This window comes from Schistocerca piceifrons, chromosome 1, assembly GCF_021461385.2.
Source record: "Schistocerca piceifrons isolate TAMUIC-IGC-003096 chromosome 1, iqSchPice1.1, whole genome shotgun sequence".
Taxonomy (NCBI): Eukaryota; Metazoa; Arthropoda; class Insecta; order Orthoptera; family Acrididae; genus Schistocerca; species Schistocerca piceifrons.
This window is the reverse complement of record NC_060138.1, coordinates 353,013,576-353,038,368: the sequence shown is the minus strand read 5'-3', so window position 1 is coordinate 353,038,368 and position 24,793 is coordinate 353,013,576. Positions and strand designations below refer to the sequence as shown.

The window sequence follows — 24,793 nt, the reverse complement described above, 5'->3', positions numbered from 1 at the left end:
TGGAAAATTCTTTGCACTTCCATCTAGGTTGATCCAGATCACAATGAAGGTGCCATGGATTTTCCTTAGATGGGCTACCTTGCCTTAGTCTAGGTCTGCTAACTTTCAGAGTGTTCCACACAACTAAAAGCATCACTTTGTCACGATCTGATATTGAATATAGCATTTATAAGTATTAGTTCTGTCAAATACAGTTCACTGTGTTTTTCTCTTCCTTACCACTTCAGAATAATGCAACAAATTTTTCAAAACTAGAGCGCAAGGAAAAAGCAGTGACGAAAATGTTACACTGATTATTCCCCAAGTGGTCCCAGGCTGAAACTTGGTGGTCAATTGCTTTGGTAAATAAGAAATAGTATTCATATTTTTGGATGAAATCAAAGAAAACCTTTTTAAAAATCCAATGTCAAAATTTACTTTCAGCTCCTCCCCCACCCCCTAAAAAAAAAATTGCGACATCTGGTGATATCTGCAAGCCTTCCCAATTTAGTTTTCTCAGTTTTTATTAAACCAGGATATACCTAAAAGACAATAAATGTAAACTCATCAATTTTCATAATTTTAGCATGCTACTTTTCAGAAACTTTATGAAGTAACTAGATACCTTGACATTCTCATTTCAAATGGCTGTTAAAGTGAACAAGGAAATCTTCAGAAATATCTGACAACATTGACTTGAGCACATAATTCATTTGCCATTTAATGACACAAATTTGTATTACAATTAAACAACTAGTATCTTGAAAACATCCCAATTGGAACTATCCCACCTTATTCTAGACCTGTCCAGTAGAATGTAAGTTTGTTGACTTTAACAAAATATCCTCTTTCATCGTTGTAGCACTGTGATAAACGGCACTCGATTGTCAGTGTGTTTCATGGGCTCAGTGGGACCTATAGGTATCAATGTGCCTGGTGTCTATCACCAGCTGCTTTCTTACTGCAACTTGTGGCTGCATGCATAGGACGCTACAGTGACGAGCGTACAGGCTACCCTCAGGGATGAGGTACCCACTTCTAGCTGCCATATAGGTCACTTAGTTGACAGTGAGAATGAATGAACATTTCTATATACTGGTAAAATATAGTAGCTACGACGTTTGTGCCTAGTTTACCTCCAAACATAACTAAGCAAGAAGAATGCAGATAAGAATTTGTTCTGTAACATTTGCTCATTTTATTCCATCCACATGCTGTATATTTGTGATATTCTCCTGTCATCATCCATTTCTCTTAACTTCTCTCACCCTGTCTGCCCATGTTTCGTTGTGCAACACACAACTTTTTATTTTTACTTTTACCTTAAAATGTATAGCTTTCATTGTTATTTTCCTCCAACATTTATGTATTAACATGTCTTTTGTTTTCTATTTTTGTTTCCTCTGTCTCTCTATCCTTATCTTTTCTTTATGGTAGAAAATTCTTTGGTGGAATATAAATAATGGAAAGAATAAAGGCAACATCACACCATATACACTATGTGATCAAAAGTATCTGGACACCTGGCTGAAAATGACTTAAGTTTGTGGCGCCCTCTGTCGGTAATGCTACAATTCAGTAAGGTGTTGGCCCACCCTTAGCCTTGATGATAGCTCCCACTCTCACAGGCATATGTTCAATCAGGTGCTGGAAGGTTTCTAGGGCAGTGGCAGCCCATTCTTCACGGAGTGCTGCACTGAGGAGAGTTATCAATGACTGCCTGTGAGGCCAGGCATGAAGTTGGCGTTACAAAACATCCCAAAGGTGTTATATAGGATTCAGGTCAGGACTCGGTGCAGGGCAGTCCATTACAGGGATAATATTGTCGTGTAACCACTGTGCCACAGGCCGTGCATCATGAACAGGTGCTGAGTTGTGTTGAAAGATGCAATTTCCATCCCCGAATTGCTCTTAAACAATGGGAAGCAAGAAGGTGCTTAAAATATCAATGTGGGCCTGCGCTGTGATACTGCCATGCAAAACAACGGGTGCAAGCCCCCTCCATGAAAAATATGACCACACCATAACACCACTACCTCCGACTTTTGCTGTTGGCATTACACACTGGCAGATGACGTTCACTGGGCATTCGCCATACCCACACCCTGCCATTGGATCGCCATATTGTCTACCATGATTCATCACTCCACACAATGTTTTTCCACTTTTCAGTCATCGAATGTTCACGCTTCTTACACCAAGCGAGACTTCATTCGGCATTTACCGGCATGATATGTGGCTTATGAGCAGCTGCTAGACCATGAAATCCAAGTTTTGTCACCTCTTGCCTAACTGTCATAGTACTTGCAGTGGATTCTGATGAAGTTTGGAATTCCTGTATGATGGTTTGGACAGATGTCTGCCTATTACACATTACAACCCTCTTCAACTGCTGGCAGTCTCCATCACTCAACAGATGAGGTCGGCCTGTACACTTTTGTGCTGTACATGTCCCTTCATGTTTCCACTTCACTATCACATTGGAAGCAGTGGACCTAAGAATGTTTTGGTTTGTGAAAATCTCGGGTACAGACGTACAACACGAGTGACACCCAGTCACCTGACCACGTTCAAGGTCCGCGAGTTCTGCGGAGCACCCCATTCTGCTCTCTCACAATGTCTAATGACTACTAAGGTCGCTGATATGGAATACCCGGCAGTAGGTGGCACCACAATGCACCTGATACGAGAAAGGTATGTTTTTGGCAGTGTCCGGATACTTTTGATCACATAGTGTAGTTCAGATGTTGGTTTATCCATAGGCTCATAAGAGACTGAAAACATTGCTAAGATTTCAGGTGATACCTTTAACTACTGAAATGCGTGCGTGCATGCACGCATGCTCGCTGCTGCAGCTGCAGTTGAACCATAGTGAAGATGTCTGTGTCAGGTGGAGTGGGCAGTGGGGGGGAAAGAAATGGCAGTGTTGGAGGGATGACTGACTTACATCTGTTAAGAGCGGCAGCAAGACAGGAATGTGCACTGGTGTACTCAGTCTGCGGTATTGGGAATGAGAGAGGTTGGAGGTTGGTGTGGGACAGGCACTATGGAGAACGAGGCACGGCTTTACAGAAGTTACAGCAGAGCTGTTACATGACATTACTGCTTTCACAGGTGACCCAGCTTGCGATAGGATGGTACAGGATATTCCTATGAAGAGTCTGGAACAGTGTGTAGGTTAGGTCTTGTACCTGGGTTCTCCATTGGTGGATGGTCCTGTGGCAAGGGGGTGGGGTGTAGGTGTGGTGTCAGGATGGACCAGGAAATTTCTTAGACTGAGTGTGCGGAAGAATACCGCTTTGCAAGATGTGGGTTACCTGTTCCTTATTTCCAGACAAAGAAATAAATGGAATTTCTGGTTTAGGATGTATCTAAGTTGTTCCAATTCATCTGATAATGGGTAATGAAGGGGATGCTGCTTTGCCTGTAGTCTACAGACAGCATATGATCCAAATCCTCTGACCACCCCCATGAACCAGCTGCAGAACAAACCCCTCTTCATTTTCCAACATTCCTCTTAGACTGCAACTACTACATTGTTGGTATTTGCTGTTTTCTTGTTGATATATTGGCTAAACATTGTTTACTCTTACAGTTTATGGATCTGAAATCTTATTTTTTAGATGCTGAGAATAATTTTGAAAATACAGAATCAATCACAAATGTTCCAGTGTTCTAATAGTACAACATAGAAGTTGATTATATTCTTCAGTATACTAATAGATGTTCGACCAGGTTATGTTTGTCAGTGGCTGTTAATACAAATTTCGTTGAAACAGAGTTGGAAGCCTTCTAAAAATCTACAATGCCAGTAAGAATGGTAATTCATAGTCACAGTTCTGAGTACAATCAGTTCTTCTTATTTCTGTAAATTAACTGTATAATAAATCTTACAAGCAAAGTGTACCTAAGTTTTTCCCCACTGTCACTTGTGCATCATGAGTCACTACTGGGAATCATGTGTGTTCTGACTACATATACATACTCCATGGCAGCATACATTCTATGTTCATAATGGAATTCACTCCAGTAGATAAACAAGCACCATGTATTTACAAAACATACAACGGCTTTCAACAGCTTTTCCTCCAACACTGTTAACAGGTGGTGTCTTAAATGCACCATCAGGACACTGTATCTTATAATTATGTACAGTTCTTTTCTTCATGGTTTTTAGATACTCGTTACTTTTTCTATCACCACATGGTAGCTGTAAGTAATCAAATTGTGAAAGATCATTGTATTGAGAAATGAGATGTTACATGAAATCAGTTGAAAACTTTACTATACAGGATGGGGAAATTTACACTGATATCACATATATGTAACATCCCTTTATCTAGAGAATTATTAGGACATACCTTTCTCCTTTTTTCTGTGTGAATGACAGTAACAATATGCAATGGAAAACGTAAGGAGCATAATGAGGATTTCTGATGTTGTAAATGAATTTTGAATTCCTCTTTACATTTCCTCTTCTGTTGTTGACACAGACATGAAGACACTTTAAGAGAGAAGTTGAAATTGGAAATCGGAAATGAACACGATTAATCACAGAACCACCAGATCTGAAAACTTGTTTCAGACTGTGATTTTTGGGAGCTACAATCTACTGTTACGACTGATGCTTTGTATATAAGTGGACTGTGGAGTTTAGGAAGGAGGCAAATCAACATCTCTTAAGTGTTACATAAAATATTTTGTGATTGTAATAATGATGGTTCTATTTTTATAGCAAGAATATCCAGATGAGTCAAAAACTAACAGCATTCTCATAAACAACATATGTTCTCGAAATGTAATTCTTGATAATTCTAATGTTTTTAAGTCAAATTTCTTAATTGTAGTGTACATAAGATATACATTTCTGCGTACAATGTTTCTCTTTGTGAACTAATGTAGTGTCTGTTTTCTGCCTCTTTATGTCTCCATACAACAGAGCTTTACTCTGCTAAAAAAATTCTTTACTTTCTGAGCTTCTTGTTGTCCTCCACTCCATTCTTCACCACAGTATCATCCTCTTGTACTCAACACCACAGTCTACCATTGTTTAACCTTCCTTGCACTTTTATATCTCCAAATTGTTTGTTTATAATGATTTGAAATCTGATCAATCTTGAAGTAAACATAATACAGATTTGTGGAATGAGATTGTGACTCTACAAAGGAATTTATTTTTGCTAAACATAGGTGAAAGTGAAGGGGAACTATCAACATCTGTATCTAGTCCAGATTCCAGCCAGCTGCTTGATTCTACTGGGAGATCAGATCAGGACACAGACTCACCTCTTCTGCCACCAAAACCAGGTAATTTCTGATTTGTTTATCATTCTTCTTTGTCTTCTTTTAGAGAACAACTTCAGTGATCAAATGAAATACTTCAAAAAGGCAGTTGGCAATACATTTTGCAGTATCTATGAATGAAATTGGTAGAAAAGTGACACGGCAAATAAGTTTTGATTTTATCCACAATGGATGTGAAATTCCAAAGTGAAAATGTATTCTTAACCATTCATGACAAAAAAGCACAATTTTTCATGTTTTATGAAAATACATTCCTTCAGCGCCAGAATAATTTGTGACACAGAAGTCTGTACTTCAAGAAAAGCTTGCCCATGAGTAGTGAACATCAATAGAATAAGTCAGTACATATGCTGACAGCAAGTGTTGTTAGTTTTTCAGCAATAGCAGTTCATATGTACTTCCTCCTCTGGAAAATGGCCTCCAGGCATAACACATCACAACATAATTAAGCACCTCATGTGTTTAATCAAGGAATCGCACACTTCCACCAAGGATCAAAGATAACGTACATACTCTCCCCCCCCCCCCCCTCCCCCATAGAAATTACCAGGAATTTGAATCAGAGCACATACAGTAGATCCTAAAGGCATCCACATCAAAAATGTGGTTGATATTTAAGGTAGCTGAACAGATGACTTCAAAACTAGAATAATTCCTCAAAATTTTTAAGCATGTTGTTGCAATTCTTGTAACCTGTTCATTAAGTATACATCCATTTTTCATGTATGCTATGTAATCTTCAATTGTTCCAACATAGATCTGATCTAATTTCCTACCCTCATTTTGCATGTGCAAGGTAGATTTTCTTCAGTTTGCAACAAAGGATGCCCAGTTTCATAAATGAGTGTAAAAGTCCTCTTTTAGTAAAACTTGATAAATACACCCAAGGCATTGTTATGTCTACAGCGAGTTTTTGTGGTTGCCAGTTTTGGTAACTACAGACCTAAGGTTTTCATTTCAAAAGTTGTTTGCAGCTCGTGGTCTAGTGACTAGCGTTGCTGCTCTGCAGGAAGGGGTCCTGCATTAGATTCCCCGCTGGGTTGGGGATTTTCTCTGCCCAGGGACTGGATGTGTGTGCTGTCATCATCATCCTAATCATCATTCATGACAGTGGCTAAATAGGATTGTGTAAAAATTGGACTGCGTAAACATTGGGACTTTGTATGGGTGCTGATGGCTGTGCAGTTGAGCACCCCACAAACCAAACATCTCATTACAAAAGTAATTCTCTTCCATGTTGCTTGGTTTTCATTTTCAGTATTGGGACCAAAATCTGCAGATCTTTTGTCATGATATCTGGCATTGGTCTCACCAGGTCTACTGCTACTGTCACAGCAGTTCCCTTAGGGGTTAATTGGTGCATATATCCTTGGTATTTTATAGCACTCTCTTGGTCGCTTGACACAGTTCACAAGTACTTATACTCATACTCACATAGGATGCCAGACAGTAGAAAGGGTAGTCCCTCTTAAGACGATAAAGACACTTTTGTACTGCAAAATGGCCATTATTTAGTTGCATGAGCCATATTAGTCTCTCCACCTTACTGGTCAGGAATGCATGATGTCCAGTCTTCTTCCTCTATATTAATCCACCTTAAGGGGGAAAAAACTGTGCACTAGTTTGTAAGTTTTCAGCTTCTTTTCACATGTACTTCTGTGCTTACTCTTTATTAACGAGACTTTGGTGTGTGTTTTGTTTATCAGTTTCATACCTTCCATCCATCTTGTTTTTAACATACATACATGGTATCCTAGATAGAGCATCAGGTACTGTGATTTCAGTTATTGCTATATACTTAATTTCAAAGTCAAATTCTATGTTTGTTAGCTCACGTCTTGTTAGCCTGCTCTATTACAACTTCATAGTCGTTATAAATGATAATGCCCATTTGTCTGTTCCTACTTCTGGTTTTCCACCAGCCAGATAAGAGCCAATCTTTCCGAATCCAAATCATATTGCCGAACCTTTCTTTTCAGTCATGAAATATTTTCTTTACCACAACATTAAGATTGCAAAAGCAATTTTTTAGACTTTCTTTGTCGTGTGAAAGTAGTCCAAACTGTCACAGCTTAAGTAGTATTATGGGTACACAACAGTGTGATTCAAATATAACACTGATTTATTTCATCCGAAAGGAATGTACATCATGGAGTATACAGCACATATCAAGTTATATATATCAATATCATCAGAGTATCAACCCACAACATGCTCCCCACCTTGGTCAGCTTCTAGATTGATCATCATTTGAAAGATACCTGAGATTATGGACCCTTCGTGGTTTGTAAGGCTACAGTTAATACCTTAATGTCTTCTCATATGCAGGATATTGTGTCCACACCTTCCTCCACATGTGGCATGGACGAACATCATCGTGGAGAAGGTTTTAATGGTAAGACTCACTCAGCTGGTAACAAAGCCTTTGTATGTTGAGGGAAGTGAGCCTTCAGTGTCTTGAAAGCTAGGCAGTAGTGTAGACATGTATCGTACCCTGTCAAGCTCTAAGAATCCAGAATTCTGTTCTCAGTTCAGATAATACTGTTTACTAAAAGGTGGTGCAGGCAAATCGGAATCCGGCGGTAGGCATCCACCAAGACGAATAAGACCCAAAAAAGTGTTGAAGAGAGCTATCTTAAAATTTTGTGGTACAGTGAAGTTGTTGCACAGAGGGTGCAACTTGGTTCGTGCAAGTCTGATGCTGTCAGTTCTTCTAATGTCTCATAGCCTTTCATTAATTGCCGTTCAAAGTGACGTATCCATCCTGTGATTTGCAACAGTTTGTAGCTGTTACAGTACCATGTAAATGTTAAAATATGGAGTGTTGTTTTTACCCTGAAGACGTGGTCTATTAAATTCTTCTTTTCCAGCAGTTAATGGTCTTTTGCCTATATAAATCATGGCTACTGTGTTCAGTTCTTTGCTAACCAAGCAGGCCCTCATAACCATATAGTATTGTGCTGAAGTTTGTCTTCTTCGATACCTCTAGAGAGCAGATCAGCTGCGTTTTCTGCACTAGGGCAGTATCTCAACTGTGGTGGATATTTCTGAAACAAAATTTCACACAAACGTCTTCCATTGATAAGGGTCATGTTACATCCATTCTAAGGCTACAGTTGAGTTAGTCAGCAGAGTTGCACAGCCTGTATTGTGGCTCACAGTGTTACAGAAATAATGCAGTAGTCTTGATCCAAGAAATGTTGCTAGAAGTTCTAGCTGTGGAAGAATTATCTTCTTGATGGAAACGAGTCTGTTTTTGCTGCAAACTAAGTGGACTGATGTAATGTTTGAAAGTTGTGCATCATATATAAATGACTGTGCCTTATATTTTTCCTGGTACGTTGGAAAATACATAATCTTCAGTGTCTTCAGAGGACACCAACCTGTGTGTGTGTGTGTGTGTGTGTGTGTGTGTGTGTGTGTGTGTGTGTGTGTGTGTTAGCCTCATTTGCCAAAATCAAGAGGTGAGAGCTCATCCCATTCAGTTCCTATTCACCGAATTTCCTGAAAAATTATTTTTTCAATGAGGGACAAAGGTAACAAAAGATCCAGTGGGTCTTAGAATCTAGCAGTGCTTTGAAGTACTTTGTACTGAGTGGCAGGTTCAGTGAAATTGTTTATGACATTGCAATGAACAACACTGAACGTGTTAGACAGTGTGTTCCATTAGACTGCTAGTACCTCTGTGTATGTATTGTTTACAACACTTACTGACTACTGTCCTTCAGTTTGTGGCCCATTGTCATCTTCAGCACCTGCTGCAAAATCATCCCTACACACTTTCTGTTCGACAAGTAAAACATTTCAAGGAAAATTCAATTTGTGAATTGTAGCAAGGTCTTTGTGTGGTTTCAAGAAGACACAGGCTGCAGGTAAGTTCAGATCCACCAGGAGACTTTCAACTCTTCAGTGAGTACTTCCTTGGCACACACGAGGCCCCTGCACTTGCAGTACTCTTTCCTTTTCCGTGCTGCATGTCTATCCTTGTACTATTCTTTCTCCCCTCCCTTTGGGACCATGTCCTGCGTACAGTTGGGAAACTGAAACTTGAGAAAGTATTGGAAGACTTGGGTGGATTTCATTATTGCCTGCCTCTCTTTTCTTGTTCTGACTTATCCTGTCCTTCACCTGCTTCAACATTTGAGGGCTCTCATCTTTCTTCCAGCCTGTGCATACCTGAAGGCCGGCTCATGTATTTCACATATTACGGGCAACTGGGTAATGTGTAACTCTCAGCACCCTGGTCGACAGGTAGGAGGCACGCATGTGCCCCAGTGAAGGCCAGGCCCAGGGAGGGGTGATTGCCTGACCTGTTACCTTCACAACTGCCGATTTATCCCTGTGTTGGAGTATGGGAGGTGTGACCAGAGGTGTGAACACTCACCTAAGGTGGGTGTTCTCCCCTCCATGGTGCCCCAGAAGGAAGGAGTGTGCCATTGGAGATGCTGGCAATCTCGGGGAATTAACCCATGATGAGTACATCAACACTGTTAACACAACCTTTGCCTAATAAATATAAATGGAATAGGCCAAAGACATGATTAATCTTCTAGTTACACCCACTACCTCGTGGCATCGTGTACAGGAGGTCAGAACTTTCCTACAGTGAACCCATTTGTCATTTAAAAAAGAGTGGATACAGTTGCAGACGCACTAAAAGTGCTGCACTTGTTGTCGCAATGGTGCTTCTTTAGAAAAACTGCTTAAAGCTATGATCCTCCACTCCTCCACGGTTACCCAGTTTGTGAAGAGGCTCATCCAACACTGAATTCTTCACATGGTGTCATATACTCCCAGCTGCTTGATGGTATGACTGAGGTAGATATATATTATTATCTTTCTGATCAGTGCATTCCACCAGGTTATGAAGAGGGTTTATGCAGAATTAGCACCTATCCGCATCCTTCTCTTAACATTTGATCGAGTAGAACTCCCATCAAAGATAAAGGCCGGCTCTGAAGTTACTATGAGGTCCTACATGCCAAAGCTAATTCGTTATAACAGTACTCACATGTTCTGTAGAAACAAAGCCAAATGTGGCAAGAAAGTTTATGATGGAGATTGCCCATCTACTTCTCCCCGCTGATCAACTGCACTGGCAGCCGTGCCCGTGGACCTTGGTGAATGAGCCAATCAGGAGATCCAGGTGAAGGAAAAGGTGCCCTTCAATGATGCTCAAACAAGTTAGTTAGTAGGAAGCCTTGGATATCACTATCCAACAGTTACAGTATCGTTGTTGCTGCGTCTTGACTCACGGACCAACCGTAGGTTACTGGCATTTCTGAAGAAACAGTGGAATTAGGATCCTCCAGCCTCACAAACCTGTAATTGTATACAGCTGAAATCTGGCACTGGCAGCCCCTATCCTCTAATATGGCTGTCTTCCAAAGAACATTTGTTGCATCAACCACCTAGGGCAGACTTAGAACCGCTATTGCAATCACAGTCACCAGTTGTTTTATGCCTCCAAGAATCAAAATTATGCCCTCAAGACTGCTTTGACTTATTGCACTTCACTCCAGTACATTCCAGCCTTCCATCAGAGGAATGAACTCCAGCTCATGGGTAGTCGTGGCACTCATTCGGGATGAGATCCATAGCCAAACCATTTCATTGACAACTCAGCTACAAGCTGTTGCTGTCCATCTTTATCTCCCCAATTGTACCTTTTCTTTTTGTAATATTTACATACCCCATCATCTGATCTCACCAGGGCAGACATACTGCAGCTTACCTCTCAGCTCCCTCAACCCTTTTTGCTACTTGGCGACTTCAGTGCCCACTATCCCATTTGGAGCTCTCTGAGAACCTGCCCGAGAGGCTCTCTCCAGGCAGATCTTCTCAACCAACTTGATGTCATTTGTGTCAACACTAGTGAACCCACATTTCTTTCAGATTCTACACACACTTTCTCTCACCAGGACCTTTTGTTCTGCAGTGCACAGCTTGCCAACTTAGAGTAGTCCTCCCCATGTGTCATTTGTCTGGTAACTCATGTCCCATCTCTGCAAAAGACCACCTGGCAGCTTTTTAAACATAACTGGAGGCTCTACTCTTCACTGGCAACCTTCAACGAGCAATATTTCCACAGCTGTGATGACCCGGTAGAGCACCTTACAAATGTTACCCTTACCGCCAGGGAACATTCCATTCCATGAACCTCTTTCATACCGCGACAAGTCCCAGTTTCCTGATGGGCAGAGGAATGCCACAATGTGGTTCACAGTTGAAGATGTGTTCCATGTCTTTGAAGGCTATATCATAAAGAAGAACTGTATTCCTTATAAACAGTTTAAAGTAAAGAGTCCTCAAATTATCAGAGATAGCAAAAAAGCTAGATGGTTCTTTTACTAATTTTTGTAACCCTTTTACTCCCTGTTCTGTTTGGTGTACCCTTCATCAGCTTTCTGGAAACAAGGTACAGCTCCTGATTCATGGCCTGGCTATAGTTAACTATGTCATTGTGGGCCCTATTGAGATTCCAGCACCATGGGTCAATACTTTAGAGATCTCAAACTGTGCCTTCCTACCTCAGAAACAATATCTTTTCTACTATGAGGGAGCACGAACGTGGTCTCAGATCATCATCATCATCATCATCATCATCATCATCTTCATCTTCATCTTCATCTACATCTTCCTCCTCTCCGGACAATATTCACATTCAGATGTTGCAGCACCTCTCTTGACATCAATCACTTCCTTCTTTGTACATGTAATCATATCTATAGGGATGATGAACTTCCCAGACACTGGCACAAAGCCACTGTAATTCCCATACCCAAGCCTGGAAGGACATCTTCCAGCCAGCTACTGCATGATTTCCCTCACAAGCGGTGTCTGAAAGGTGATGGAATGCATGAACAGTGGGTAGTTGGTATGGTGGCTTGAGTCTCAGAATTTTCTAACAAATGCGCAATGTAGATTTCGTAAGCACTGCTCTGCAAGTGATCATCTCATTACCCAGTCAACCCATATTATGAACAATTTTCTGCGGAAATGCCAGAATGTAGCTGTGTTTTTTGATTTGGGGAAGAATTAAAATAGCTGCTGGAGGACAGGCATTCTCTGTACAGTGTACACGTGGGGCTTCTGAGGCTGCCTGCCCCATTTTATTCAGAAGTTTTTAAATACTAGATTTTAAAGGTACTTGTGGGTTCAGCTTTGTTGAACACTTTTATTCAGGAGAAAATGAGATGCTTCAGAACTCTGTGTTGAGAGTAGCCCTGTTTGCCATAGCAGCTGACCCTATCGTGGACTGTCTCCTGCCAGGCATCTCAGGCACTCTTTTCATTGAAGACTTAGAGATCTATTGCAGCTCTCAATGGAACTGTTTACTTGAGTAACGACTTCAACAATGTCTAGACTGTCTCTTCTCATGGAGCATCACCAACGGATTCCACTGAGAAAACTCTTTATTTGAACTTCTGGCGGCATAAGGAGTCCCTTCTACCATCCTTACATCTCAGTCCTGTTGTTTTTTTCGGTGTAAAAACCACAAAATTCTTGGGGCTCATGCTATTGGTCATCCTGTACCTGATCTCTAAATATCCTATGCATTTTAAATGGTACTTCATGGGTGATGCCAGTCTCTTGTCAGATCAAAACTGGACTGCATGCCTTGTTTACTCATCTGCATGACCATCTGTTTTACACCATCTCAACAAAATCAACCATAGAGCCATACATTGGGCTGTTGGGTCTTTCTACACTAGCCCAGTTATGAGTCTCTACGCTGATGCTGTTGAACTACTGCTGTCAACTGATGTGATGCTCTTCTCAGCAGATACACATGCTGTCTGTCCTCTATACCCAACCATATATCATATGTATCCTTTTTTGATGACTTCCTTGACTGCCAATAAGGGATAATTGCAGCTTTTTTGTTGCCTCCTAAAGTTTGCCTTCGTATACTGCTTTGGAAGCTTAATCTTACGTTACCATCCACGTTCCTGATGAGTGAGAGCTCTTCACTGCCTTCGATTCATGCAGAGGTCTATGTTCATGTGGGACTTACTTCAGTTCCTAAGGACAGTACCCTAGATATGACTTATTGCAGTAAGTTTCTCAAACTTTGCACGCAACTTGGAGGCAGCACCTTCATCTACACTCGTGGCTGTAAGACTGACCATGGTGTTGGATCTGCCTTTGTCATTAGCAACAATCATTTTAGATACTGACCTCTAGAACAGTGCTCAATTTTTCCTGCAAAGCTTTTGGCCTTCTATCAGGCCACCCAGTACATCCAATGACACACTTCTCAATTGTGTATTATGTTCAGATCAATTTAGTGCCCTCCAGAGCCTCTGTAGGCTATACTCATACCACCCCTTAATACAAAAAACCCAAGAATGCCTCCACCCACCTGCTGATGATGGAGCCATTATGATGTTCATGTGGGTCCCTGGTCATGTTGAGGCATCAGGGAATGAAGCTGCCAATGCTGCTGCTGCTGCTGCTGCTGCTGCTGCTGCTAAGGCTGTAGTCCAATTACCTAGACCTGTTAGCTATTCTGTCCCTTCAGATGATCCCTGTGTTGCCACAGAGATGAACACTGATCTCTATATGGGAATGAACTCTGGGAAATTATATCCTCCCAATGGCTTGGACAACTTCATCTCACCCCTCTAATCGCGAGGAGATACTTTTAGCTAGGTGGCATTATTGGACACTGTAATTTCAGTCACAGTAATTTGTGAAGTGGGGAACCACCACCACTCTGTACTTACTGCAACCAACTATTGAAAGTGTGCCATTTTCTGACCCCATGTCAATTTTATAGCAGTTTACATTTTCATGTATGTTTACCACCTGAATTATCAGATATTTTAGCAGATACAGCATGAGCCTTTGATCACATTTCACTTTTTATTCGTCATAGTAATGTGGCAAAGGAAATTTAATTTTCAACTATTTGAGCTACCTCCTCAAAGGGGAAGTGATTGTTCCCAGCTATACCCATTCTCCAGTCGATCAGGCTCTGAGTATTATTTACTTCAAATTCATTCAGTAATTGACCATTTTAAGTTAAGACATGGGCACTTAGGACCACAGTAGTTTTGCACCCTAAAGCAGCAACAAACAAATGAACAAATGTAAGTCTGTAAGGTGATCAGGTGATGCGGTATGTAACCCTTTCACCAGTCATAACACAATTTCCTTGTTGATCTATGACTATTTTTTTATTTTTTATATTTAAGAAAAGAAGCAGCCTATGAGACCTGTCTTTCTTGTGGGGAAGTAACTAGAGAAATTTTTGCTTCATATTGGCAATTAAGGCTACCCCAGATATAAACAGAATCTCAGTAATACTGAATGTCGGGAAGTAAATTAGGACCCATATCTAAAGAGCCATTCAGTGAATGTGTATTCTTCTCACGTGAAGAAACCATCAAATACATGCTCCATTTGATAAGCATTAATTTTGTTTTTCTTTTTTTTTCCTTTTCTTTTTTTCTTTATTGCATGATGGGGCAGATAAAATGTCACTCAGTGTCTTGGCTAGTAGACATGACCTCCACAAGTCCTTTTTTGATGTCAAAAATTTGCAGATCGTGATTGTGTTTCAGGTTGCTGTCCTTCGTAAATTTTTTTCTCCTGTGAAATAAATCTTTTCGCTATTTGCTGAAGAGTATAAGGCACCATAACATTGGGTATTCCTTCTTTTATCTTTGATGCAGTAGGATGTTGAGAAATAGTACAATGAGGCCAGTCACTTTGGATTCGGAGTTCCTGTTCCATCCTCTGTGATCATCACCATCATTTCTAAATTCCAGAAACATTATAGAATATCAACTGTTGGCATCACCATCTCTAAACTGACGAAATTTGCCATCACATGATTTGCTGTGGTCAAACTTAGTCGAAGGTACCATTACAATGGATGAGGTTAGTCAAATAGGAGGAGGATAATCTCCAGTGATTTTCAAGTAGCTATCTTCTCCATTAAGGATCTCCGTGCAAAGATCTTCTGCAGCATCCTGCACATTTGCTAACTGAAATCTCTGGGTGCACACTCATTTTCTTACATGGAGAGGTTCAGTTGCATGTGCGGCAAATGTGTGTGCGCTTTCAAATATAGTTACAGATGATGTGGAATTTGTCCAGATATCCTTTAGAGTGAAATCTACATTGAAGTTGTAGATGGCATTTCAAAAGCACTGACAGATAGGTTGCTATGTTCTATAGTTTCTAAACCCATGTTACCAATAACAAAGTTGGAAATGAAGCTTTAGTGACTGCTGCTATCCACAAAGTAACACGTAAGTCTGTTTAATCCTCCAGTTACCTGAAAATAAGTAAAATATGGTGAACTTACTTGTGATAACTTCTTGAAGATGAAAGTAAAGATAAGTCTCAGTACAGCTAGCTTTGTGATGATGGTTTTGTACTTGGAATGCAATACCTTGCCCTTCTTACTTGTGTTTGTAGCATTGTGACCTTGGTTTAAATATGCAAGACAGCAATTATATTGCTTTAACTTACATTTTGTTGGTTGTCTGTCACTGTTCCAATGAGTGCAAGCTTCACAAAAAAACCAGTACACTTGTAATTTTCAGAAGTTTTTAGCTTGCTTTGAATTAATATGAAGTGAAGTGTTGCTGCAGTGAGAGTGAAGTTAAGCAGATGACAGATGTGCAGTAAGAGCACTTTGAACTACTTCTTCAAAAAAGTTCAGTAGGTTCAATGGATCTCCTTCTAATATTTCGGTTCCTCTAGCATTTGACACATTTCAGCAGGAAATACTCACTGAATTTTCAGAGTGAGAACTTAAATGTGTGCTATGACATCCTCTCCTAGGGTGTGCAGTGCTTAAATATGGTGGTTTTACTCCAGTAATGTTCACTTCAGCATTTCAGTTGTCACTTATTGTACAGGTCAGGTGTATGGAAATCAGCAAGGCACACCTGTATAATGTGGTTGCTATCTCTGTACCAATTCAATAAAATTTTCTTCCTTTCCTTGTATGTGTTATCTGCCAACAACTTCAGTTTGCCTGACAGATACCCTTGAACAGAAACATATTTGTTTACTGTAGAAAGTGATGGGTCCTCATCAGTGGCCAGTTACAATTGTTCTCCAAAGTGGAATCACATTTTAACATATCTATAAATTGATTCGAGCTTATGGCTGGAAGCTTGACACTGGGATAGCATGGGGGGGTGTGGACACTGTAGGTGACGCGATATACATCTGCAGTATTCAGGCTGAAATCCTTTAATCAGTTTCTTCTGTAAATTTTTGTATAGAGCACTTAATTTTGTCTATACATCCTTCACAGTTTGGCACATTTGCACCAAATTTGTTGTCACAGAGAAACTTGAGAATAGCATCATCCAACAAAATAAGTTTCTCTGAAGTGTCTTAAAGATGTTCCTGTTAGGTGTTCAAAATCATCAAATGGGCTTTCTATAGTAAATTTACAAAATCGCGTAGCATTAGACCTCTCCTTAGTTTGCTTTCTTTTGAAGATTGCTAGCTGGTTTTGTAAGTAGTCTGGCACTATGTCTTATTAAAGACTGCTATCACAAAATTTTTACAGGTCTGCTTGTGACTAAGACTTCTGACAGAACATAAATGTAAAATGAATTGTACTTTCCTTAACAAAATAAGTGCTAGGGCCAAATGTTTCCAAATTTGCAATACAGAGCAAAGGTCTTGAATCATTCTGTAGACATCATCATCTCTTGTTTCCAGCAGCATAAAGTGAGCTATTAATCACTGAAATCTTGATATCTATGTGAAGTTTTGACACTTTTCTCTTCAGTGTGTGTGTGTGTGTGTGTGTGTGTGTGTGTGTGTGTGTGTGTGTGTGTGTGTGTGTGTGTATTCTTCCAAAAGGCATATATATCATGGAGCATACAGTGTAGACCAAGTCATAGGTAATAAGTCTCATCAGTGTGTCTGTAATTATTACAAATATCAACACGCAACAAATACAGTACTTTTGAGAGATTAGGCCAGTACAATATTTCAGCAGTTACATGCTGCCTTTTAATTTAATGTCTATAAAACCCACTCAACATTTGTCTGACAACTACTATCAACTGCTTCTCTTCAGTAAGCACTTGAAAGAATTGCTCTTAAATTTTTGTTCTCCAACAAATCTTCTGTGTAAGTTGCACAATCCTAAGAATGCACACAATTGTTTTTGACAGCTCAGCCTCAGAAAATCATTAACTGCTTGTTATTTCTCAGGATCTAGCTTTATTTTTTGAGATGTGATTTCATGTTCAAAAATATTTTGAAGCAAACATTCTAGCAAGTTAAAATCTTTTCGATGCTACATAGCCATCAATGTATCATCTATGTACCTTCTAATCTCACTCCATAGTTCATCACCCAGCAATGCATCAAGCATTTTTATAAAAATGGTGACTCAAATGTTTAACCCAAATGGCTACACTTGGTATTGTCAACAGTTCCCCTCATACAAAAATATGTTGTATATTGCCTTGACTCTTCTGCCAACTAAATCTCTAGTAATACCCTGCTATTGTGTCCAAGCTACTACAGCTTTTAGCCCCATCAAATTTCTACAATAACTTGTCTAAGGTTTCTGGCTGATCCCTGTGTGGCCCAAAGATTTGATTTGATTTGCTTTACAACATCAGTAACTAGCCTGGTTCTGCTGATTTTTATTCTCTGTCACAGAAAAAGTGATCATTGTACTGACTGGATCATCATTCAGTTATTTCTTCTAATTATATACACTGTAATCCATTCTCCATGTTGGACTTCTTAGCCTGTAACATTGGATACTACTTTGTGTAGAATGGCTTATTAGGTTTAATCTTAAGTCTGAATGAGAAACCTTTTTTCAAAATGGTTTCATTGAAAGGGCATTTGTATGTTTCATGACTGATGCATGTATCTTACCTGCTGTTCCTGATTCTATTTGTGTTGCTGTTCCAATTTTCTTCGTGCTTTCTTTGCCTTCATCTGATGGTAATTCTCTCCACTAATGTTTGTTTCAATCATATACAGCTTTATAACATTGTTTTATTTGTGGTGTGCTATTTGAAACACTCCCTATTAATATGACAGCGTTTGTTAGTAATCGAAATAGCAGTCTAGCTTTAATTTTGATGTGATGGAGACCTAACAGATAAGTGCTAATTCGGATGTAGCTGCTTTAGAAGTTGTTTCTAATCTGGATGTGGCTGCTCTATAGTGTTCACACGATGGTAAAGGGTTCCACAATAATCAAAGCAAATATATTTTCCACTTTTTGACTTGTGACCAGTATATTTGATGCAAAATGTGAATATATGGCACACTGTAAACCTTTACAAAATACTTCTCAGGAATATCATTTGTCATATATTGGTAATGTTTTGCTGAGGTTGGACCCATGGGGGTGGTGACTCATTTAACCGGTATAACACAACACGTAGCTCACAGCTCCATCGGATTCAATGGACTTAACACTCACACTCTGAGACTTCCACTCTTATGGCTAGCTGCAACTAACAATCCATTTGTCTACCATCAATGTGTGCAAATTCAAAATGCGTTATCATTGAGTAAGGGATTGTGGACTCCTTACATGTTCCCTTCTCATCATGCAATGTCGGCTAATTTCTTCTGGTAATTTGCTTCAGTTGTCAGATTGAATTGTGTGGTACAACATTCCCCATCTACACGTATTTGTGTTGAGCTCAATTTGAATTTCCACAAACCAGTCCACCAACCATTGGAGGTACACCAAGCCCCGGTACCAGAACAAGTACCTCATATTTCTTCTAGCCTTTTTTCAACATCTAACTGCATGTGACATCTAATAGATTTGCTGATTCCTCCAAAATTGCTACTCACTCCAATAAACACATGGGTAGACTAGGTATTTTTCCATTTTCCTTCAAAAGTAGTTAGTGTTGAAGATATAAGGCTATACACACAGCTTCTTGAGTCTAGAAATGCATGTGCAACATGAATGCAAATTTTAAAATCTTATTATTGGTGGGTTAATATTGGTTTCCACCTTCATTTCTTTATCCAACAACTCCTCTTAAGCATTGCTACATGTTTTCTTCTTCTTTAGATATATTTCATTCTCAGCAATACCACTGAGGTTCCAGAACAGGGCTCATCTAGAAGAAATCTGGTATTCTGGACCATGCATCATTTTGTTACTCTGATCATGGTTCAGTCTTCCTCATATCGGTTGCTGTCATCAAAACTTCTAATTCTTTTTGTGGTGTCCTTATTCATTTCCAGATGTGTTTGGTGTATATCTGTTGTCGCTCCTGCATCATTTATGCCAGTGATTTGCAGGCACTATTCCATTGTTATTCAGCCCATAATATTCCATTCTGTGTACTCTTCTTTGATGGTTTACTCCTTCCTTCTGGAGCATAAAGAATTACTTTAGTCACAATTTGGTCAAGAACCTTTCTTGTCTTGTTAAAAGTTTTGATAATGACTCTTACCACCCTTTATTTTGTGTGTAATACTAATGTATTTATCACCCAGCATATTACAGTATATTCCAAGTGTCAAGATACACTCCTGGAAATTGAAATAAGAACACCGTGAATTCATTGTCCCAGGAAGGGGAAACTTTATTGACACATTCCTGGGGTCAGATACATCACATGATCACACTGACAGAACCACAGGCACATAGACACAGGCAACAGAGCATGCACAATGTCGGCACTAGTACAGTGTATATCCACCTTTCGCAGCAATGCAGGCTGCTATTCTCCCATGGAGACGATCGTAGAGATGCTGGATGTAGTCCTGTGGAACGGCTTGCCATGCCATTTCCACCTGGCGCCTCAGTTGGACCAGCGTTCGTGCTGGACGTGCAGACCGCGTGAGACGACGCTTCATCCAGTCCCAAACATGCTCAATGGGGGGACAGATCCGGAGATCTTGCTGGCCAGGGTAGTTGACTTACACCTTCTAGAGCACGTTGGGTGGCACGGGATACATGCGGACGTGCATTGTCCTGTTGGAACAGCAAGTTCCCTTGCCGGTCTAGGAATGGTAGAACGATGGGTTCGATGACGATTTGGATGTACCGTGCACTATTCAGTGTCCCCTCGACGATCACCAGTGGTGTACGGCCAGTGTAGGAGATTGCTCCCCACACCATGATGCCGGGTGTTGGCCCTGTGTGCCTCGGTCGTATGCAGTCCTGATTGTGGCGCTCACCTGCACGGCGCCAAACACGCATACGACCATCATTGGCACCAAGGCAGAAGCGACTCTCATCGCTGAAGACGACACGTCTCCATTCGTCCCTCCATTCACGCCTGTGGCGACACCACTGGAGGCGGGCTGCACGATGTTGGGGCGTGAGCGGAAGACGGCCTAACGGTGTGCGGGACCGTAGCCCAGCTTCATGGAGATGGTTGCGAATGGTCCTCGCCGATACCCCAGGAGCAGCAGTGTCCCTAATTTGCTGGGAAGTGGCGGTGCGGTCCCCTACGGCACTGCGTAGGATCCTACGGTCTTGGCGTGCATCCGTGCGTCGCTGCGGTCCGGTCCCAGGTCGACGGGCACGTGCACCTTCCGCCGACCACTGGCGACAAGATCGATGTACTGTGGAGACCTCACGCCCCACGTGTTGAGCAATGCGGCGGTACGTCCACCCGGCCTCCCGCATGCCCACTATACGCCCTCGCTCAAAGTCCGTCAACTGCACATACGGTTCACGTCCACGCTGTCGCGGCATGCTACCAGTGTTAAAGACTGCGATGGAGCTCCGTATGCCACGGCAAACTGGCTGACACTGACGGCGGCGGTGCACAAATGCTGCGCAGCTAGCGCCATTCGACGGCCAACACCGCGGTTCCTGGTGTGTCCACTGTGCCGTGCGTGTGATCATTGCTTGTACAGCCCTCTCGCAGTGTCCGGAGCAAGTATGGTGGGTCTGACACACCGGTGTCAATGTGTTCTTTTTTCCATTTCCAGGAGTGTATTTATTTCATTTGCACTTCCTCTCCAGGAATAACATTTTGCAATTGGTTATAAGGCTGGTTACTAATTGAACTTAAATGTGATTACTTCTTTCCTATTCAACCAATGTTTGGCTAGAAATGTGGCTTCAAAATTGGTCTACATGAACTAACCCCCACCCCACCCCCTACCTGCTCCCCTCCAAACCACCCAATCTCCCTCTCCCTCTCCCTCTCCCTCTCCCTCTCCCTCTCCCTCTCCCTCTCCCTCTCCCTCTCCCTCTCCCTCTCCCTCTCCCTCTCCCTCTCCCTCTCCCTCTCCCTCTCCCTCTCCCTCTCCCTCTCCCTCTCCCTCTCCCTCTCCCACCACATCAAAGTTATATATTCCAAGAATTAGCCATATACTTAGTTATGTATTATTCTGGCCACCTATCTGGCAGCACACCTTCAAAGCTGCATAGAAACTCTGTTGCATGAAATGACACTTCCTTTATTGAGAAACATAACATGAACATTCTTCCATTTGACTGAATGCTTCAATATTCATTGATTTCAAACTATCATGATTTGAGCTTTATAGCCATTGTCAAGGGCAAGGGTAAATGGACCACATAGTGTCAGATATGTCTGGATATTGAGAGTGCATGTCACAGCTCTGTTCCGGCCATCATAAACACAGCACAGTGTGATACAACATTTCTCCTGTACACAATGTCAGCTGTACTATCTATTTTTAGTTTGTAGTCACTTCCTGTAATATGAGAACTGGTGTATGTGACCAGATATATGTTACAGTAATTCGGTGATATGTCCTTCACACTTTATAATGATTAAAAAGCTGAAATCACAATAGTGTGAAATAAATGAATTAAGACATACAATCAAATGGCAGAAACTTAATTCAAAAAGTGCAACTGTATGTACTTTACATTTTGGATTAAATTTATTCAGAATTATTTTTCTAAGAAAATACTCCTGTGGATCTGGCCATGTTACTTTGTTTACTGTGGTGGCAGTTTTCCAAGCCTTTTGTTCCAGTTTGTGGATGCTAATTACTAGTTACTCTTGTTGTTATTTAAAATACCTTTTAGTGAAATTTTCATTTTTAATCTGCATCTGAACCAGTTTGAACTTCATGCTCGATTTTACTTGCTCCTCATTGTAGATTATGACTTCAGATTAGAGTTTTGAGAATTTGACGGCATGCTCAGTACTAGTGTGTTCTACAGCTGCTTGCTCCTCCTTTTTCTCAGTGTTCACAACAAACACTGTCTTCTGATTCATATTGCTTCCTATCTTGTTCTTTCTTCAAATTTTTGACAGGATCTTCCTGCTTCCTCTGCAGTTTCAGCATAGCTTTACTTCAGTTACTGGATGCTTTGCTTCTCGTTGCATGTCAATTCCTGAAACCTCTGGAATTTACTTTAAGTGTGCCGCTATGAGCGCAGCAATGATTTTCCAGTCCAATGTCACCTGTCTTTCTTCTCTGCTGTCATTTTGTATTTTGTATTTAAGTATTTCTTTCCTCCCCCTTCCTGCCATGATATGCTACCTGTTCACATCTGGCATGTTAAATGTCCCACCTCACAAGTATTGTCCATCAGTCTATTATCAGTTTTACTGCATCAAAAACAACAGTCTGTCTCTTCTGAATTAATTTCTATGTCCAATTTATGCAATGGAATCTTCACTTTATTTGTTACTTTGTCCTTTTATGACATAATTACTTTCACAGTAATGCGATGCTGTACTAACAATAATCTTATGTCACACAATTCATACAGAAGTTAAACAATGGAAAATCCAGGATGGAATGTAACAGTATTATGAGAAGGAAAGTTGCTACTCACCATATAGCGGAGATGCTGAGTTGCAGATAGCCATGATAAAAACACTCTCACAATTGTAGCTTTTGGCCGTTAAGGCCTTCGTCAACAATAGACGAGCCTCCCCCCCCCCCCCCCCCCACACACACACACACACACACAGTCTGCAGTCCCAGGCAACTGAAACCACACTGCATCTGTTCAGAAAGAACATGTCCCAGGCAACTGAAACCACACTGCATCTGTTCAGAAAGAACATATACCGTTACGGCTAACCAACCATTGACCTCCTCCTCCTGTGCGAATGCACACACATTGCCCGAACTCTTACGGGATTCAGTAAGATTGTCTGCCGCGAGTAATGAGTGTAATGGGCAGGGGCACTATGAATGTGGTGTGTGGACATTAAGTTTGGAATGTGGGTCTCTGCACCCTCGATGGCTCAGATGGATAGAGCATCTGCCGTGTACACAGGAGATCCCGGGTTAGATTCCCGGTCAGGGCACACATTGTCGACTGTCCCCGTTGATGTATATCAATGTCTATTGACAGCATAGAGTCTTGATTTAATTATCATTTCATTGAAGCATATGTTTGGCAGCGTGTTCAGCAACAGGGTGGTCCACTTGTTTCTTGGCCACAGTTTGTCGGTGACCATTCATGTGGACAGACAGCTTCTTGGTTGTCATGCCTACATAGAATGCAGCACAATGGTTGCAGGTTAGCTTGTAGACCTCATGAGTGGTTTCGCAGGTAGCTGTGCCTCTGATGGGATAGGTGATGTCAGTGACCGGACTGGAGTAGGTGGTGGTGGTGGTGGTGGGGGGGGGGGGGGGGATGTATGGGACAGGTCTTGGATCTAGGTCTATTACAAGGGTATGAGTCATGAGGTAAGAGATTGGGAGCAGGGGTTGTTTATGAATGGACGAGTATATTGTGTAGGTTGGGTGGACAGTGGAATACCACTGTGGGAGGGGTGGGAGGGATAGTGCGCTGGACATTTCTCATTTCAGGGTACAACGAGAGGTAATTGAAATCCTGGCGGAGAATGTAAATCAGTTGCTCCAGTATGGGTGGTATTGAGTTAAGAGGGGAATGCTTCTCTGTGGCCGGACGGTGAGATGTTGGGAGGTGGTGGGAGAATGGAAAGATAAGGCACCCTCCCCACTGCAGCCTCCTCCTTATCCCCAACCAGTCGCCACTCCCATCATGCACTGGTGCTGCTGCTCACAGTGTAGTTTCAGTTGGCCAAGACTGCAGTCATGTTCCAGCATCTCCTCTATACAGGGTGTTACAAAAAGGTACGGCCAAAAAACTTTCAGGAAACGTTCCTCACACACAAATAAAGAAAGATGTTATGTGGACATGTGTCCGGAAACACTTAATTTCCACGTTAGAGCTCATTTTAGTTTCGTCAGTATGTACTGTACTTCCTCGATTCACCGCCAGTTGGCCCAATTGAAGGAAAGTAATGTTGACTTCGGTGCTTGTGTTGCCATGCGACTCATTGCTCTACAGTACTAGCATCAAGCACATCAGTATGTAGCATCATCATGTTAGTGTTCATCACGAATGTGGTTTTGCAGTCAGCGCAATGTTTACAAATGCGGAGTTGGCAGATGCCCATTTGATGTATGGATTAGCATGGGGCAATAGCCGTGGCGCGGTACGTTTGTATCAAGACAGATTTCCAGAACGAACGTGTCCCAACAGGAAGACGTTCCAAGCAATTAATCGGAGCACGGAACATTCCAGCCTATGACTCGCGACTGGGGA

At 41.3% G+C, this 24,793-nt stretch overlaps 1 protein-coding gene across 3 annotated transcripts in view; it reads left to right on the top strand.

Moving 5' to 3' along the window:
• LOC124783201 (CD2-associated protein-like) overlaps positions 1-24,793 on the top strand; it is an 88,192-nt gene that overhangs the window by 14,086 nt on the left and 49,313 nt on the right. For all 3 annotated transcript variants that reach the window (XM_047254003.1, XM_047254004.1, XM_047254005.1), the window contains one exon: positions 5,170-5,286. In XM_047254003.1, the coding sequence (XP_047109959.1) occupies positions 5,170-5,286 (117 nt within the window). The remainder of the gene's footprint in view (positions 1-5,169; positions 5,287-24,793) is intronic.